Source organism: Rana temporaria, chromosome 1 (genome assembly GCF_905171775.1).
Source record: "Rana temporaria chromosome 1, aRanTem1.1, whole genome shotgun sequence".
In the NCBI taxonomy this organism is placed as follows: domain Eukaryota; kingdom Metazoa; phylum Chordata; class Amphibia; order Anura; family Ranidae; genus Rana; species Rana temporaria.
Window position 1 is genome coordinate 634,341,444 of NC_053489.1, and position 18,320 is coordinate 634,359,763.

The 18,320-nt window shown below is 42.9% G+C and overlaps 1 protein-coding gene across 1 annotated transcript in view; it reads left to right on the plus strand.

Annotated features, from left to right (window-relative positions):
* The first annotated feature begins 338 nt into the window (after positions 1-338).
* The window catches only part of LOC120924453 (proton channel OTOP1-like), a 51,034-nt gene continuing 33,052 nt past the window's right edge, over positions 339-18,320 (plus strand). The window contains exons 1-2 of the mRNA XM_040335423.1: positions 339-791; positions 9,552-9,688. Of these exons, the coding sequence (XP_040191357.1) occupies positions 368-791; positions 9,552-9,688 (561 nt within the window). The 5' untranslated portion in view covers positions 339-367. The remainder of the gene's footprint in view (positions 792-9,551; positions 9,689-18,320) is intronic.

Below are 18,320 nucleotides of genomic sequence, written 5' to 3' on the forward strand. Positions count from 1 at the left end.
TTTAGGGAGAGGTGCATGCTGGGTGATTTTTAGGCACAGTAATGCCCAGAGACTCCTGGGAAATGAGTGTCATCATTTCCCAGGAGGCAATGGGGTCTTAAGACAGGAAGTTGAACCACCTAGAACCAGGAACTAGGTGAAAATCTGTTACTAGACAAAATCTGCCTAGTAACAGCCAGATAGAAGTAAGTAAAAAATTATTATTATTTTTTTTTTAACATTAAAGGCAAGCTGTTAATAGAAAGTTCATTTTAGGGTGGAACTCCACTTTAATAATTCACTGCTAATAGTGGAAAACATTTCTTTGACCAAAATATTATTTATGACCTTACAGGAATTGTGGTAACCCTACAGAGAAATCTTCATCATGCCCGTGGATATGATTAATAACCCTCATCATGAGCCAGTGAACGGGGCAATGAATAACAACCTGCGTGACATAATGGATGTGACATACCATGTTTCTACCTATGCACTAGAAGACATACCACCTCCTCCTCTGACCGATGACCTCATTATTGATGTGAATAAGGATGCCCAAGGCCAGCTGCATAAAAATAGCGAAGTTGCCAGCAGTCAGTATGGAGTTAATATTTTTATTGTTGGACTCTTCTTGATGCTTGCGGTCTATTTAAAAATCATCAGACTGACTGAGAGCAATCGTCTCACCTTCCTGGTCGTCCTGATGCTGATCCAGGTGGTATGGATGACATTTTATATCTGTGTCAGCGACAGGAAGAAATGGGCCTCCACAGAGAAGGATGGACATGCTGGGGCCAGATGGCTAAGATGTAAGTGAATACAAATAATTATTACAATGTCTGACAACCTCACCGGGTGCAATGCTAACAAAAACAACAAGGCCTATTCTGCTTTACCCAGAGATGTACCCAATCCCTACATTAACCTTTTTATATTTAAAGTTGTTGTAAAGGTAAATTTATTTTCCCCTAAGCTTCCTTTACCTTAATGCAGTCCTCCTTCACTTACCTCATCCTTCTATTTTGCTTTTAAATATCCTTATTTCTTCTGAGAAATCCTCACTTCCTGTTCTTCTGTCTGTAACTCCACACCGTAATGCGAGGCTTTCTCCCTGGTGTGGAGTGTCGTGCTCGCCCTCTCCCTTGGACTACAGGAGAGTCAGGACGCCCACTAACACACAGCTCCTTTCTCTATCGGCAACGTAGAGAGCGTCCTGACTCTCCTGCATTTGTATTCAGCCCCCCTGAGTCAATACTTTGTAGAACCGTCTTTCATTGCAATTACAACTGAAAGTCACATTTTTGGGTATGTTTCTACCAGCTTTGCACATATACAGAGTGGCATTTTTACTCATTGTTCTTTGCAAAATAGCTCAAGCTCTGTCAGATTGGATGGAACAGCAATTTTCGAGTCTTGCCACAGATTCTCAAGTGGATTTAGGTCTGGACTTTGACTGGGCCATTCTAACACATGAATATGCTTTGATCTAAACCATTCCATTGTAGCTCTTGGTGTATCTTTAGGGTCATTGTCCAGCTGGAAGGTGAACCTCCACCCTAATCTCAAGTCTTTTGCAGATTCTAATGCCGCGTATACACATACGGGATTCCCGGCGGTAAAAAGTCTGCCAGGAATCCTGAGGGGAAAACCGAGAACCTGCTCAGTAACTTTCCCCCTGTACACACGAGAGGTTTTCCCGTCGCGAAAACTGCGGTGAGAGCTTTGACCGGGAATGCCGGCTGTGTGTATGCTCCATTGCACTTTTTCCCATAGGTACATGTTCTCTTTTTTTCCTGGGAAAACTGCGATGGAGCATACACACGGCCAGGATTCCCGGCCAAAAGCTCTCATGGCAGTTTTCCTGCCGGGAAAACCAGTTGTGTGTACAAGGCATAATGCCGCATACACACCATCACTTTATGTGATGAAAAAAAACGACACTTTCTGTGAAGTAAAAAATGACGTTTTTGAAACTTCAATTTTCTAAGACGAAGTTGCCTACACACCATCGTTTTTCTCACAATGTTCTTGCAAAGTGAGGTTACGTTCCACCACGTTTTACCATTGAAGCTTGCTTCATAAGTAGCTTCTGGGCATGCGTGGATGAAAAAACGTCTTAGAAAACGACGTTTTTTGCTACACACGGTCAATTTCTGTGAAGTAAAAAGTGCACTTTTGAAAAACGACACATAAAATTGAAGCATGCTTCAATTTTTTTTGGTCGTTTTTTACAAGACATAAAACGACGTTTTCCCACACACACGGTCAATTAAAGTGACGTTTTTAAAAACGTCATTTTTTTTCATCACATAAAGTGATGGTGTGTACGCGGCATAACAGGTTTTCTTCTAAGATTGCCCTGCATTTGGCTCCATCTTTCTTCCCATTAACTCATAGTAACGTAGTAACATACAGTAGCTGATAAAGTTGAATAAAGACATCAGTCCATCCAGTTCAACTCTGATCAGCTTCCCTGTCCCTGCTGAAGAAAAGCGTCCCCACAACATGATGCTGCAATCACCATGTTTCACGATGGGGATGATGTGTTCAGGGTGATATGCAGCATTCGTTTTCCGCCACACATAGTGTTTTGCTTTTAGGCCAAAAAGTTCAACTTCGGTTTTTTCTGACCAGAGCACCTTCTTTTTGCTGTGTCCCCCAAATGGCGTCTCGCAAACTGCAAACTGGACTTCTTATGGCTTTCTTTAAACAATGGCTTTCTTCTTACCTCTCTTCCATAAAGGCCATAAAGTCTGCATGTATTTGCCCACCCCATTAATTTGTTCAGATCTTCTTGCTAGGTTTCCACCTCCTGCGGATAAGTTATTGCCCTGCACAGCTTAGAATTGTCCGCAAATACAGAGATTGAGCTGTTTATACCATCCTTCAGGTTGTTTATGAAAAAACATAATAGGATTGGTCCCAGGACAGAACCCTCGGGGACGCCACTTTCCACCAGGACCATTCAGAGTACTCCCCATTTATCACTACCCTCTGAACTCACCCTGAAGCCACTTTTCAATCCATGTACTTACCCTATGGTTCATGCCAACAGACCTTACTTTGTACAGTAAACGTTTATGGGGAACTGTATCAAATGCTTTTGCAAAATCCAGATACACGACGTCTATGGGCCTCCTTTATCTAGATGGCAGCTCACCCTGCTCATAGAAGGTTAATAGATTGGGTTGGCAAGAATGATTCTTCATGAATCCATGCTAATTACTGCTAATGATAGCGTTGTCGTTACTAAAATCTTGTATATAGTCCCTTATCATCCCCTCCAAGAGCCTGCATATTATTGTTGTTAGGGTAATTGGTCTGTAATTCCCTGGGATTTATCTTAGGTCTTTTTTAAATATTGGTGCTACATTGGCTTTTCTCCAATCAGCTGGTAACATTGCAGTCTGTAGACTGTTCCTAAAAATTAGGAACAATGGTCTGGCAAATGCTTGACTGAGTTCCTTAAGGACCCTTGGGTGCAAGCCATCTTGTCCCGGTAACTTATTGAGTTTATTGAGTTTTTCAAGTCTGTTTCGAATTCTGTCCTCTGTTAGCTATGAGGGTGCTTCCTGTGACATATCATGAGGATAAATATTGCCATTTTGGTTACTGAAGCCCCCTATTTCCCTTGTGAAGACTGAGGAGAAGAATAAATTCAATACCTTCACCATCTCTCCATCCATAGTAACCATATTCCCTTTATAACTCTTTATTGGACAAATATGATTTGCCCTCCCTTTCTTACTTTTTATGTACTTGAATGTTTTGCATCTTAGCCGCCCTGATTGCACCCTTACATTTCTTGTTGCATTCTTTGTAAAGTCTGAATGCTGATGATGATCCCTTGGCATTGTACTTTTTGAAGGCCTTCTCTTTTGCATTTATATGCATTTTTACGTTGGAGTTAAGCAATCCATGACTTTTATTAGCTCTTTTAAATGTATTTCCCATTGGGATGCACTGGCTAATGCCCTTAATTTATATGCTCTTAAAGCATACTCTTTTTTCCTCCGTATTTTTTGTTCCTATAATTTTATCCCAATTATTATCTTCTAGCAAGGATCGTAGTTTAGGGAAGTTGGCTCTTTTGAAATTCAGTGTCTTTGTACTCCCCTTATGTTTCCTATTTGTGTAATTTATACTAAAACGAATTGACCTGTGATCGCTGTTTCCTAAATTGCCCTGTATTTCCACATCCGTGATCAGGTCTTTATTGTTGGTAATCAGTAGGTCTAGTAATGTTTGTTTCTAGTTGGTGCATTTACCATCTGACCCATGAAATTGTCCTGCAAGACATTTAGGAACTAGCGAGCCTTAGATGAATGTGTGGTTCCTTCCACCCAGTCTATGTCTGGATAATTAAAATCCCCCATTAAAAATGACACTTCCCATTCTTGCCGCTATTCCAAATTGTGATAAGAGGTCTGCCTCCACCTCCTCCATCTGGTTAGGGGCATATAGCACATTTCCAGTATTACTTTCCTCTTAGTTTCCTCCCTTTGTAACTCTACTCATAAGGATTACACCTCCTCCCTTGCTCCCTTAGTGATGTCAACTCTAACATTTCACTTGTACATCATTTTTGATAAACAGGCATACCCCTCCCCCTTTTTTACCCTTTCTATCCCTGCGATATAGGAAATACCCTTGAATGGGTTCCAGCCAATCATGAGAGCTGTCGAACCAAGTCTCTGTAATTCCTACAAAATCTAAATTCTCCTTGTACAACAGTAGCTCTTATTGGGTGCTCTGGGGTTGCAAATAGGACTTGTTACTATACTTACCTTGGGTTTAGGTGCTTTAGTCAACCTACCACTAATGCCAATACTACCCTCTGGAATATGTACCGCACTGGCTATCTCTACCTCTGGACCCTCCCCCCTGTCGCCTAGTTTAAAAGCCTCTACCTTTTTGGCCATCTTCTTTTCCAGCAGATCTGCACCTTTCCCATTTAGGTGCAGTCCATCCCTTCTATAGAGCTGGTAACCGACTGAGAAGTCACCCCAGTTCTCCAGGAACCCAAACCCCCTCCTTTCTACACCAACTCCTCAGCCACTTGATTATTTCCCTAATCTCCCTGCTTTTCCAGCAGTGTTTCTGAGAATACAACCTTTGAGGTCCTTTTACTCAATTTAGCTCCTAAGTCCCTAAAATCGTTTTTTAGGACACTCCATCTTCCTCTAACTTTGTCATTGGTGCCAACATGCACCATGACAGCCGGGTCTTCCCCAGCCCCTCCCAGTAATCTGTCCACCAGATCTGTGGTGTGCCAAACCCCGAGCGCCCGGTAGACAACATACAGTGCAGGAACTTCAGGTCTTTGTGACAGATTGCCCTCTCCGTCCTTCTAAGAATTGAGTCCCCTAACACCAGAATCTGTCTTTCCTTTGCCTTGGCTTCACTCCCACCCTCACTGGAGGAGTCGTTCCCCTGGCAGCTAGGGGAGTCTCTCAGCTCCAGCAGTGCTGGTCCCTGGTAGGTTTGCAGTTGTGCCATACTCTTTCCATTTTTGAATGATAGATTGAACAGTACTCTGTGAGATGTTCAAAGCTTGGGATGAACTTCTCCACAACTTTATCGCTGACCTGTCGGGAGTGTTCTTTTGCCTTCATGATACTGAGTGTTCACTAAGGTTCTCTAACAAACCTTTGAGGGCTTCACAAAACAGCTGTTTATAGTGAGAATAAATTACACACAGGTGGACTCTATTTACTAATGAAGTGACTTCTGAAGACAATTTGGTTCCACTAGAATTTAGTTAGGGGTATCAGAGTAAAGGGGGCTGAATGCAAACGCACGCCACACTTTTCACATATTTATTTGTAAAATATTTTGAAAACCATTTATCATTTCCCTTCCACTTTACAATTATGTTCCACTTTGTGTTGGTCTATCACATAAAATCCCAATAAAATACATTTACATTTTGGTTGTAACATGACAAAATGTGGACAATTTCAAGGGGTATGAATACTTTTTCAAGGCAGTGTACAATAGCAATAAAGCCCTAAGGATAATGTTCCAGAATACACGGTTTTAATTTTTGTATCAATAAACAGGTTTTCTAAAAGAGAAAAGCTCAAAAGGTTTATATTGGTTGTGATTATATATGTTGATTGGTAGTTTGGAGTAATAGTGAAATATCAGTCCTTGGTAGTCCATAAATCAGAGCTTCTTTTCATAAGTAATATTTATTAGCCACTTGGAATGCCAGCCAATAATACTCCTTCATTATCAGACCATTTTACAGTTTTCAGTGCTGTGATAGTTTGAGTGACAGTTACTCAGACGTACAACACTGTACCCAAATTAAATTTATATAATTTGAGATAGAGCTTTCTGTTGATAGTAATTAATAACCTCCCTTTTTTTGAAAAAAGATTCACTATATGAATAAAAACATCAAAAATATTTAATTGCTTACACATACCTTTCATTCCTTCCCCCAAATAATTGGTGGTCTGCGGCACTTTAAAATTCCCCAATTTAAAGCGGGGGTTCACCCTAAAAAAAAATTTGAACATTACATTCAGCTCACTACCGACATTGACAGTATGCAGATCTTTTTTTTTGGTGTACATACCTTGCATAGCTATTTTCTTAGCCGGCTTCCAGGTAGTGAATCCCGCGGGAGTGGGCGTTCCTATGCAGCAGTTATTGATAGACGTGATGACAAAAACTACCCCCCTGTCGCATAAGGAGCGCCACGAGTTGCCGAAAGAAGCCGAACGTCAAGTCGGCGCTATACGGCAACTGCGCACCGATGTTCGGCTTCTTTCGGCAACTCGTGACGCTCCTTATGCGACGGGTGGGGGAGTTTTTGTCATCACGTCAATCACTAACTGCTGCATAGGAACGCCCACTCACGCATGATTTTTCATTTCTGTCTTCCACTCTCCTTTCTCTGTTGTGAATGGGCTGCATGTTTGCAAACACTGCCAGCGTCTACACTTGTGATGATTGTGATTGGTTCACAATCATCACATGATACAGAGTCATTCATTGTCTGTGCACTGTGACAGTAAATTTTGACAGCTTGACAATGGCCATGCATGGGCACACTGACTGCCAATGATTCATCCTCTTTGCTGTTTTTTTTTTTTTACTGTATGGTGGTATGAGGGTGGGTATAGTACAACTAAAAGCTTTTGTATGACAGCCTAAATAAGTGGCAAATCCAGTTACGGTGTAATGCCAGAGCCCAATAAAGTAACAAGAAAACTTCCTTTACATTTCTTCAGAAAAAGCGGCAGTGGGCCAGACTGAAAAAAGTAGTGGGCAGGTCTGGGTGTAGCCTGGTGCTAATTGGCAAGATACAAGCGTATAAATCTGCAGTGAAAAAGTTGATAGCCATGCCCGCCTACAAAAAAATGTCATCTCACTTTAGGCTGGATTCACATATGAGCACACAGCGGCTCACAGCAGGAGTGAGTTTTTGGCTGAATTCGGACCTGAAACAGACCAAAAGATGCACAGGCAAATCGCACCAGAGCCGCTGCAGAGATATGTGAACTGGCTCCATAGAGAGCCGGTCACAATCTCCTGCTGTGCGAATTGGATACGAGAAACCCGCATCCAATTTGCACTAGTGTGAACCCTGCCTTAGTTCAAACAGGCACAGCTAACATGAGAGTGGCAACTCTGCTCTAAACTCAGGAACAGTGCAGAATTATTGTGACAGGAAGCTGCATTAGGTAGACTTGACAGACAGGATTAACAAATGGGCCTGTGCAGAGGGTCTGTAGATGCACGTATAATACAGTGCTGCAGAACAATTGTAGCATGAAGTCTTACATGTGATTATTGTCCTGGTGGAATGCTTGCCTATTTTTTTTAAAGGTTTATCTCTCTTTATATGAGATCTTTATAAAAAAATTTCATCATAGAAATTTTTAGAAATTTCCGAAAAGTAAAAGAAAAACAAAAGCCAATAAAAATCAATACAATTCACAACATAAAGGTCCTGTATACAATAGCCTTAAAGTGATTGTAAAGGCTCGTTTTTTTTTTTTTACTTTTTATACCTACTTGGTGCAGTTGGTTTTGCACAGAGCAGACAGGATCCTCCTCTTCTCTTTGCTGCTCCTGGCCCCTCCCTCCTATCAAGTGCCCCCACAGTCAGCAGCTTCCTATGGGGGCACTGGAGCTGAGTCACAGCTCCGTGTATCCATTCAGACATGAACCCTCGACCCGGCCTCGTCTCCCCTATCCCCTGACTGGCTGACTGACTTTGATTGACAGCCGCAGGAACCAATGGCGCAGCTTCTGTGTCAGGAGGATTGTCCCAGACGGCTTAGACATTGGTGGGCATCACTGGAGAGAGAAGGGGCTCAGGTAAGAAATTAGAGGGGCTGGGGTGGGTTTTTATCTTAATGCATAGAATTCATTAAGATAAAAAAACATTCTGCCTTTACAACTCCTTTATTAGGTATCTTTAAATATATACCTATAGATCTATAGATATGTTTTTTTTTTAAATAACCTATTGTTTACAGAGCACAGTAGCACAACCAAATGAGTTAAATGCATCCTTCCCTATTTCTGTCTGCTATATTAGGATAGGGTTGTAAGGAGTTTGAATCATAGTGCGAGAGTCTGAAGGCAAACAGCTTCTTCTGTTCATTCACTTTTGAAATCTCATTAAGCGCTGATAATAATGTGTGATGGATGAAAGCTATATTAAGCATTTCTCTTTAAGCCCAGGTTCACACTGGGCTGCGGGAGTGAATCCGCTGAACTCGCACGATTTCACTCCCGCTGACAGTCCCGATTTAGGCCGCGATTCTAGAGACATCTGTGCAGGTTTCTGCACAGATGTCAATGCAAATCGCGGGCCGAAATCTCAAAAAGTAGTACAGAAACTACTTTTTCAAATCAGTGCAGCGCCGCAGATGTGGCATTGCACCGTGCCAGGACGGTGCCATTGCCGGCAATTTACGGCAAATACCGCCACTTTTACATGCGATTTGACATGCCAAATCATGTGTTAAAACGGACCAGTGTGAACCAGGCCTAAAACAAAGATTTTATATATAAAAAAAGGATATACAATGTAGATTTATAAAAATAAAACAACTTAATTTTTCAGAAAGTAATTTTCTATTAAAACTTTCACCATACTTGACATTGACTTATTGTCATTGATCTCATGAGACATATCCGGTAATATCAATTTCAGTAACATACAAATTTGCATAGGCAGAATGAGATTGAAAAGACAGCATCTCAAGAGGCAAAGGATTATGTTCCTGTGTAATTTATTTTGCTGGGAAGTACAGTTCTAATCACCAATTACGATAGCAAATTACACTTTAAATACATTTGAGAAACTGCTTATTATAGTAAGTTCAACTCATTACTATTCCTCTTCATTTACAAACACTTCAATGTCTCTAAGTTTGAGTTCCAGGTGCCTGTAATCCTACCTGACCAAGTTCATGGGTACAAAGTAATGTAGTAACCCTGTTTGCAGGAATTAAATAATGGCAAAAATTTGGTAAATTCAACTCACACCATTAATGACCATACTAAAAATTGTCACATGTGTTTTCTTGTTGTCTTCCTAGGTGGCATAGTCCTGTTTGCAGCGACCACAATAGTCATGCACGCTCTGAAGTTAGGCTACTTTGTTGGATATTCAGAATGTTTGCCCATAATTGAGGGGATATACCCGGTCACCCATAATGTTCACACCTTTTTCCAGGTATGCAATAAGAGAAGATTCTTAACTGGATTCTCCTGATTGTGGTATACAGATTATAGTGTTAAAGTTATGAAGATGTACCATCTTGCTCAAAGTGTATATAAATACAAAAATGTAATATATTGTATTGGTTGTATTTGTTTTTATTTTTTTCAGATTTTTTAAGAGTTGCAAAAGTCTGCTGTCAGAGCGCTGGAAAGCTCAGCACTCAATTAAAGTGTAGCACCCACGTCTTAAACAGGGGCTACTGGTAAATGTAGCTGTGCTAGGTGGTAACTACCCTGGCAGATTTATAGTCTTTGTGATAATTTTGGGTTTTCTCCTAAGCCTGGTTGAACTGTGATTCCTCCCTTTTGTCAATAGGTGGCACTGTTGCCTTAGGCATTAATGTGGTGAGCTGCAGTGAGACTGCGTTATGAATATGCATATCTAATTGGTAAGAGTTTCATGCCACTGAGCATGCTGGGGGATAGTATATATCTGGAGGAAGTCAGGGGGGTGCTACACAAGTGTAAATTGTAAATAACAGGAAGTGATACATGAGGTGGCATATACATCCAAAGAATTAACTATTTGTAACCCAACATATTTAAAAAATCTGGACTTTGTTAATTGTTTCTTGTTGCTGATCTGAGCTAATTGTATTTTCCAGTCTTTCACACCACACACTGCTCTAGGCAAAAACTTAATCTAACTGTTATTAGAAATGATCCTGTTTTAGACATAAGAGACAGCAGCACTTTTAGCATTGGTATTTACTTCCATCACTGTGGCAATTTTAACTCTACTTGCAGAATTTGACAGGCAGCAGCACCTCTTATGCTCTCCTACGTACTGCGGTGACCAGCATTTTTCTGCACTGAAAAAACGCCAGTCACCAGTAGGATTCACAGAAAACAATTGTCTCTGTCTGATTCCCACTGCAATGTGCAGAATGACTGCATTTTTTTTCTCTGCATCAAAGCGTTCCGAGAGCTCACGCGTCGCTATTCACCTGCGTAGTGCTACTGTATTACTGAAATTAGGGAAGTGTCACTTTGTGCACTTCAAATTATTATTATATAGGATTTATATAGCACCAACAGTTTACACAGTGCTTTACAATGTAGAGGGGGGGGGGGGGACAGTACACTTACAATACAGTTCCATATAGAAGGAATAGGAGGGCCCTGCCTATGGAGCTTACAATCTAAAGGGTGCGGGATGTGGTACAAACGGTAATAAAAGCTATGATTAAGCACTGTTTGATAGTGTGAAACACGTCAGTTCTGCTGTGGCATGTATTTTTAATACATTTTGCTACGAATAAAAGGCACATTTTTTTTTGGAGTGCAGCTGTCTAGAAGTTTCTCTCATCCAGTAACTGCGGGGGGTGATCTGATGGAGGTGGCTCTGGTACAGTTCTTAGGTGGAGGTGGAGAAGGCATCCCTGAAGAAGTGCAATTTCAGGGATTGTCTAAATGCGGACAGGGTAGCCGAACATACTGGGGCAGGGAGTTCTAGAGGATGGGAGAGGCTTTAGAGAAGTCCTGGAGGCAAACAAGGGATGAGGTAACAAGGTAGCTGGAGAGCAGGGGGTCTTGGGAGGAGCAAAGAAGAGAATTTGGGTGATACATAATACATACTTGCGCCCCTGCCCATTGAAATCAATGGGCAGCGCCGCTGCTGCAGCCCGCAAAGCGCCACACTTTGCGGGCGCTTTTAACCCTTTTTCGGCCACTAGCGGGGGTTGAAAGCACTAAAAGCTTAAAAACCACAGTAAAGCAGGGAAGTAATGGATTTATTCCCTGCTGTGCAGAGAAACAAAATCTATCACCCCCCCCCTGTCAGAATGAAGCTCTGCCTTGTTTACATAGGCAGAGCTTCATTCTGTGTCTCTGCCCGATGACTGGCAGGTGCCAGTGGACATCCATTGCCCGGAATTCGCAGATCAGCTTCTGCTGTGAGTAATGTGCCCGCCGGCAGCACAAGCACCCCCACAGGCGGATTTACAGAATCAGGTATATATACTTGAATCTGCACAGGGGGGCCGCCATGTAGCAGTATTTCTTCTATGGGGTAATCCTTTAGTGGTTAAAGCACCTCAATAATCCTTTGGTATTTGTGAAATCACTACTGTTTTGCCACTGGAGCTTCCAAACCCTTGTACTGTGATTCATATACTATATATTTTCACTGGAACAACTCAGACTTTGAATATGGAGGATTACCAAACACTGGGATAGCAACAGATTTTATTTTTCTATAAAAGCCAGCAGGATACAATTCTGGCATGTTTTACACCAGAACTATTACCATAAATATGAGGTAGATACGTTACACCGCCGCAAGTTTTCATCGCAAGTGCCTGATTCACCAAGCACTTGCGAGAAAACTTCCACCGGCGGCCTCCGGCGTAAGCCCGCGTAAATTCAAAGGGGCGTGTGCCATTTAAATTAGGCGCGCTCCTGCGCCGGACCTACTGCGCATGCTCCCTTTTGAATTTCCCGCCGTGCTTTGCGCGAAGTGACGTCATTTTTCCGAACGGCGACGTGCGTATCGTACTTCCGTATTCCCGGCCGTCTTACGCAAGAAGGAAAAATTTTCAAATTTCGACGCGGGAACGACGGCCATACTTTATACAGCACATACGTGGGCTGTGTAAAGTTAGGGCACCAAAAACGACGACTAACTTTGCGACGGGAAACTAGACTAGTAGCGACGTAGTGAACGCGAAAAACCGTTGTGGATCGCCGTAACTACTAATTTGCATACCCGACGTTGGTTTACGACGCAAACTCCCCCCAGCGGCAGCCGCGGTATTGCATCCTAAGATCCGACAGTGTAAAACAATTACACCTGTCGGATCTAAGGGCTATCTATGCGTAACTGATTCTATGAATCAGTCGCATAGATACTCTGAGAGATACGACGGAGTATCTGAGATACTCCGTCGTATCTCCGCTGTGAATCTGGCCCACTATACCTACCAAATGACTCTTGAAGCAAACAATAGACAGCTTTGAAAATGTTGTATGTTCACTATTGCTTCCCTTGAGATGCCATTTGAGTCTTTTGTGCTCTTCTATCTCTATAAAATAAACACTCATTGTGACAGGAGTGGCCTTCACCTGAGGTCTATGGCCCATGACCCCTGTAGGGTAAGGTGACCAGATTTTTTAAATGAAATCCGGGGACATATTTTTTCTTTACTAGTAATGGCAACAATCAGCGACTCTCTGCCCATCGCCGCCCACCTCACAGCCTCTCATGTCTTACTCTTCAGGCCCCGGCTACTACTGGATGGGGAGCAGAGGAAGATCACTCCACCAGGGAAGGCAAGGAGATAGGCAGGTGGATGGCCAGGATTTGAGCCAAGGCAGAAGAACATGTGAGTGAAAAAAAAAAAATATTCCCTCCGCTCCGACCAGCACATGATCATCAGAAAGGGGCACAGATAATGAATTCTATTTTTTTTTATATTGCCCCTGTCCCCTATTAAATCCAATCTGGGGACAAAACCAGGGACAGACTTGGTCCGGGGACAGTATCCTCAATCAGGGGATTGTCCCCTGAAACTGGGGATGTCTGGTCACCCTACTGTAGGGATGATTGCATCATATTTACTTATCGTAGCTGTATATATTTATATATTTATCACGGCAGCCTATGTCCTATCATCACAATACTATCAACAAAAACTTCCCAAGAGGAACTCTGACGCATGTAAACACATGACCCTTGTAAGGAAGCCTTCAGTGTGATCCTGGCTACATGATACACTCTTTGAAAAAGTTCCCAGAAGTGGTCAAAGGCAACCTTGAGAAATAATAGTATTACCATGTTCCCAAAATAGGAAAACAACAAAGGTTGAATACCTTTCAGCAAATTGTATGGCTCTTTCCCCAGAGACCTTGACAATGAGAAGTGTCCTGTTAGCCTAATCTTTTACCTGTAGGCCACCCACTTCTTGCTGCTTTCTTTATACAAAACTGATGGAATTAGAAAAACACTGTTAGGTTAATTTAATACGGTACAGAGCAGTGGGCAAGGTAGCAACCTCAATCAACCAATCAAAATTCTTTATTTGCTAGTGTGGTGAAGTTTATTTGTTGCGAACAAAGGGATTCATTATATCTTATAATTTTCTGAAATTGGACAAAGGACAGAAAACATTAGTGATCTTACATTAGTCAGCGGATCGCATCATTTGCGGCGCCAAACAACGCAGACTCACTCCCTTTATCCCAAAAGAAGACATAGCAGTCGTGGTGGGAACAATTATCAACTCCAGACTTGACTATGCAAATGGCCTTTATCTCGTTCTCCCCAAATACCAAATCACTCGTCTGCAAGTCGTTCAAAATACGGCCGCCAGACTGGTGACTGGGAAAAAAACATGGGGATCAAATCTCACCTTCACTGAGATCCCTTCATTGGTTGCCAGTAAAAGACAGAATTACTTTCAAGGCACTCTGTCTAACACATAAGTGTGTTCAAGGAAATGCCCCCCAATATCTATGCGAAAAACTAAAAGCTCACAACCCCAATCGCCTTCTGCGATCCACCAACCAAAATCTACTCCAGTTACCCAAAGCCAGATACAAGTCCAAAGGAGAAGTAGATTTGCAGTCCAAGGACCGAGACTATGGAACGCTCTACCAACCAGCATCCGATTGGAGGTAAACCACCTGGCCTTCAGAAGAAAAATCAAAACCCATCTCTTCTGAGGCTTACTTAAGGAATGGTTACCAAGCGCCCAGAGGCGATTCAGTTCGCATGTGTTGCGCTATAGGTTTCTCACTCACTCACTCATTCAAAATACCAGGACTTACCTCCTACACACCTTCCTTCATTCATACTTTCTACTCCTCCTGTTCATTGTTCCTGTGTTCATGGGCTTAATTCTTATACACACCCAGTCATACTTCCTACACCCCACCATTAATACTTCCTATACATCCTCAATTATACTTCCTAGACACCGCTGGTCATACACCCCCATTCTTGCTTCTTATACCCTCCAGACATACTTTCTACGTGCCCCCCACCAGTTATACTTTCTACATATCCCTGGCCATAATTCCTATATACCAACAATCATACTTCCCCTGTTCAAACTTCCTACTCCCCTTAACATACTTCCTACACACCCCTGGTTATACTTTCTAATCCACCGATTCATACTTCTTATACACCCTGGTTATCCTATTAATACACTCCTGGTCGTACCTCCTACACACCCCCATGCATATTTATTTACCCTCCCATTTATATGTCCAGTCATACTTCCTACACACCCCTGGTCATACTTCCTATAGCCCAGTGGTCATAATTGCTGCACACCCCTTCACAATGTAAAGGGTCTCACTCCCATGAGTATACAGTTTAGAGGAATAAGAGGAAAAGAGGCTAAAAGCTATATGGGAAAATTCCTCCAAGCAGCAGTACAGGTGGATTCAAAAGAGATTATATAAAAAAATACTTTATTTATGAAAATATGGGGTCAACATGTTGCAGTTAAAATATGAACCCTGGTTAGGGGATAACAAAAACATTCCACGATACAGAAATGCAAACACAATTTATACAGCATCACATGTCAATTTATACAGCTGAAAGCTGACCATATGCCTTGGACCCAACTAAATCAATTTTCTCCAAACAAACCAAAAGAATCCAAGAGAAGGGATTGATTTAGCATTATGGTGAGTTGAACAATTTCTTTTAATATTAAAATGTAATACAGGGAGTCCCGAGTTACGAACATCCGACTTGCGAACGACTCCTACTTACTAACGGAGGCTGCGTGGCCACTTAAATCAGCTGTTGAAAGTAATTAAAAAGTAAAATGAATACAAAAAGTAAACCCTTCTTAATCTTTGTAAGCTCTATTTGCCCTTTTTAGTTTATTAAATTTTTCCTTTGGATACTCCTATAACTATGGCAGAGCTGGAAGAAGCTGTGGGACAAATTCAAAGTAATAAGCCACCAGGGATGGATGGACTTCCCGTGAAGATATATTTATTATATGGTCAGATCTTGATTCCAGAACTCCTCGAAGTATTGGGTGAAGCATATATCACAAGGGAACTCCCCAAATCAGTGTTGGAAACAATGATAATCATAATTTTAAAACCAGATAAGGATCCATTAAAGCCTGGCTCATATCGCCCAATTTCTCTCCTCACATCTGATGTCAAGATACTAGCTAAGGTCTTGGCAAATAGACTATCCAGGTATATTGATACCTTGATTCATAGGGACCAAACAGGTTTCATCCCTTCTAGATTAGGGATGAGCCTCGTATTTGAGTCAAACTCATGTTCGACTCAAACATCGTATGTTCGATCGTTCGTCGAATAACAAACGTTTTGGGCCGTTCGCGCCAAATTCGAGTTACGTTTCACAGCCCATAATTCACTGCGGCATCGCAGTGCATTGCTGGCTGATGATTGGCCAAGCATGCACTATGACCCGCATGCTTGGCCAATCACAGCTTGCAATAAACGGAGAGCCATAATTGGCCAAAGCCAGGGTGGCATTGGCCAATTATGGCTCAGGGGGTTTAGTACACGCCCCACACTATAAAAGGCCGCCTGCAGGTCGGCCTTGTGTAGTGTGTTGCAGTGGTTAAAAGAGAGAAGACAGAGAGAGAGAGAGAGAGAGAGAGAGAGAGTGTCATTTTTAGTAGGTAGATAGAGCAGGCAGGCAGGCAGGCTAGTCAGTTAAAGTTACAGTATGTAGAGGATAAATATGCATCCCAGGTGTTGTATTTATACACTGTATAGTTTAGCTAGATCAGCTCTTCCTAATTTACTGGCAGGCAGGTGATTGTGCTAGCTGCAGTATTCTCACGTGGTGTATTGCCTGTGTCCTCTGCAGTGTGCACCATAAAGCTACGTGGTGTGTACTGCCCGTGTCCTCTGCAGTGTGCACCTAAAGCTAAGTAGTGTGTGTACTGCCTTTGTCCTCTGTAGTTTGCACCTAAAGCTACTTGGTGTGTACTGCCCGTGTCCTCTGCAGATTGCACCTTAAGCTATGTAGTGTGTACTGCCCGTGTCCTCTGCAGTGTGCACCTAAAGCTACGTGGTGTGTGTACTGTGTGTGTCTGTGTTATTTTTCTCAATGATTTTCATCCATATTGCAGGGACCAGACATTACATTAAAGCCGCAAGCAGTTTTAAATAACTTTTTTCTTATAGTAATCTCATTTTGTGCAGGGACAGTTCTAAACACGTGCCACTTCACATGCATACTATAGACACCCAGCAGGTACAATATTTAAATGAATTTTTAATTTTTTTTTTTATTTAAGCATCATTAAAATCACTGCTCCAGAAAAAACAACCGTTTTTAAAACTTTTTTTCCATTGATACATGTTTCCTGGGGCAAGACCTGGGTTCTCAAAGACGTTTTACGACAATAACTTACATATTAGGCTTTAAAATGAGCACTTTTGCATTCGAAAGTTCGAGTCCCATAGACGTCAATGGGGTTCTAAATGTTCGCGCGAACGGTCGGTCCGTTCGAAGGTTCTGGTGCGAACCAAACGGAGGGATGTTCGGCTAATCCCTATTTTAGATCAGCAGCAACAAATATTCGTAGGCTTTTTCTGAATCTGCAATTGTCAATTGATAACGGGGGAGCTGGTGCCATTCTGACATTTCCCTCGCTCCATAGGGCAAGGGAGGGCGCGTGCCCCCCCTAGAAACCAGTGCCATGATCCGCGGGGAGAAAAACAGCAGGCAGAAAGCAAGGAGCTAGAAGAGAGAGCGGCTCTAATTGGATTCACCGTGCCACCGCCTTGCTTCCTGCTTTCCTCCCCATGATTGGCCACAGCAGAGGGCCAATCAGAAGATTCTGGGGACTAGGGGCATCATGGTAAATGTAGTCCCTTAAGAGTGGCGGCCCCAGCGTGTCCACAGACACCATGCTAAATCCCCCAGCATGCAAGCACTAGCATACAAGAGGAAAAAAGAGAATACTGTGCTCATGCTGGGAGAAGCCAGAGAGAGAGCCACGGTGTGCCCACACAACCAGAGAGCCACGCTGTACCCGCACCAACCAGAGAGCCACGCTGTACCCGCACCAACCAGAGAGCCACGCTGTACCCGCACCAGCCAGAGAGCCACGCTGTACCCGCACCAACCAGAGAGCCACGCTGTACCCGAACCAACCAGAGAGCCTCGCTGTAACCGCACCAACCAGAGAGCCACACTGTACCCGCACCAACCAGAGAGCCACGCTGTACCCGCACCAACCAGAGTGAGTGAACGTCCAGCCAGAGGGATCACTGTTGCGGTTTCGCCAGGTCTGGTAAGAGGGCCTGTTGGCCATTATCCATTAGGCCTCGTACACACGAGGGGACATGTCCGATAAAAACGGTCCGCGGACCCTGGAAGGTCAATGCTTCCACGCATGCATCGAATCACTTCGACGCATGCGAGGGCTTTCGGCCGAGCAGACATGTCCGGTAAGTCGTACAGACGACCGAACATGTCAGACGGACAGGCTTCCAGCGGACATGTTTCTTAGCATGCTAAGAAACATTTGTCCGCTGCAAACCTGTCCGATCCGCCGGAAAATTGTCCGGTCGGCTGTACACACGACCGAACATGTCCGCGGACCAGTTTCAGCAGACATGTTCGG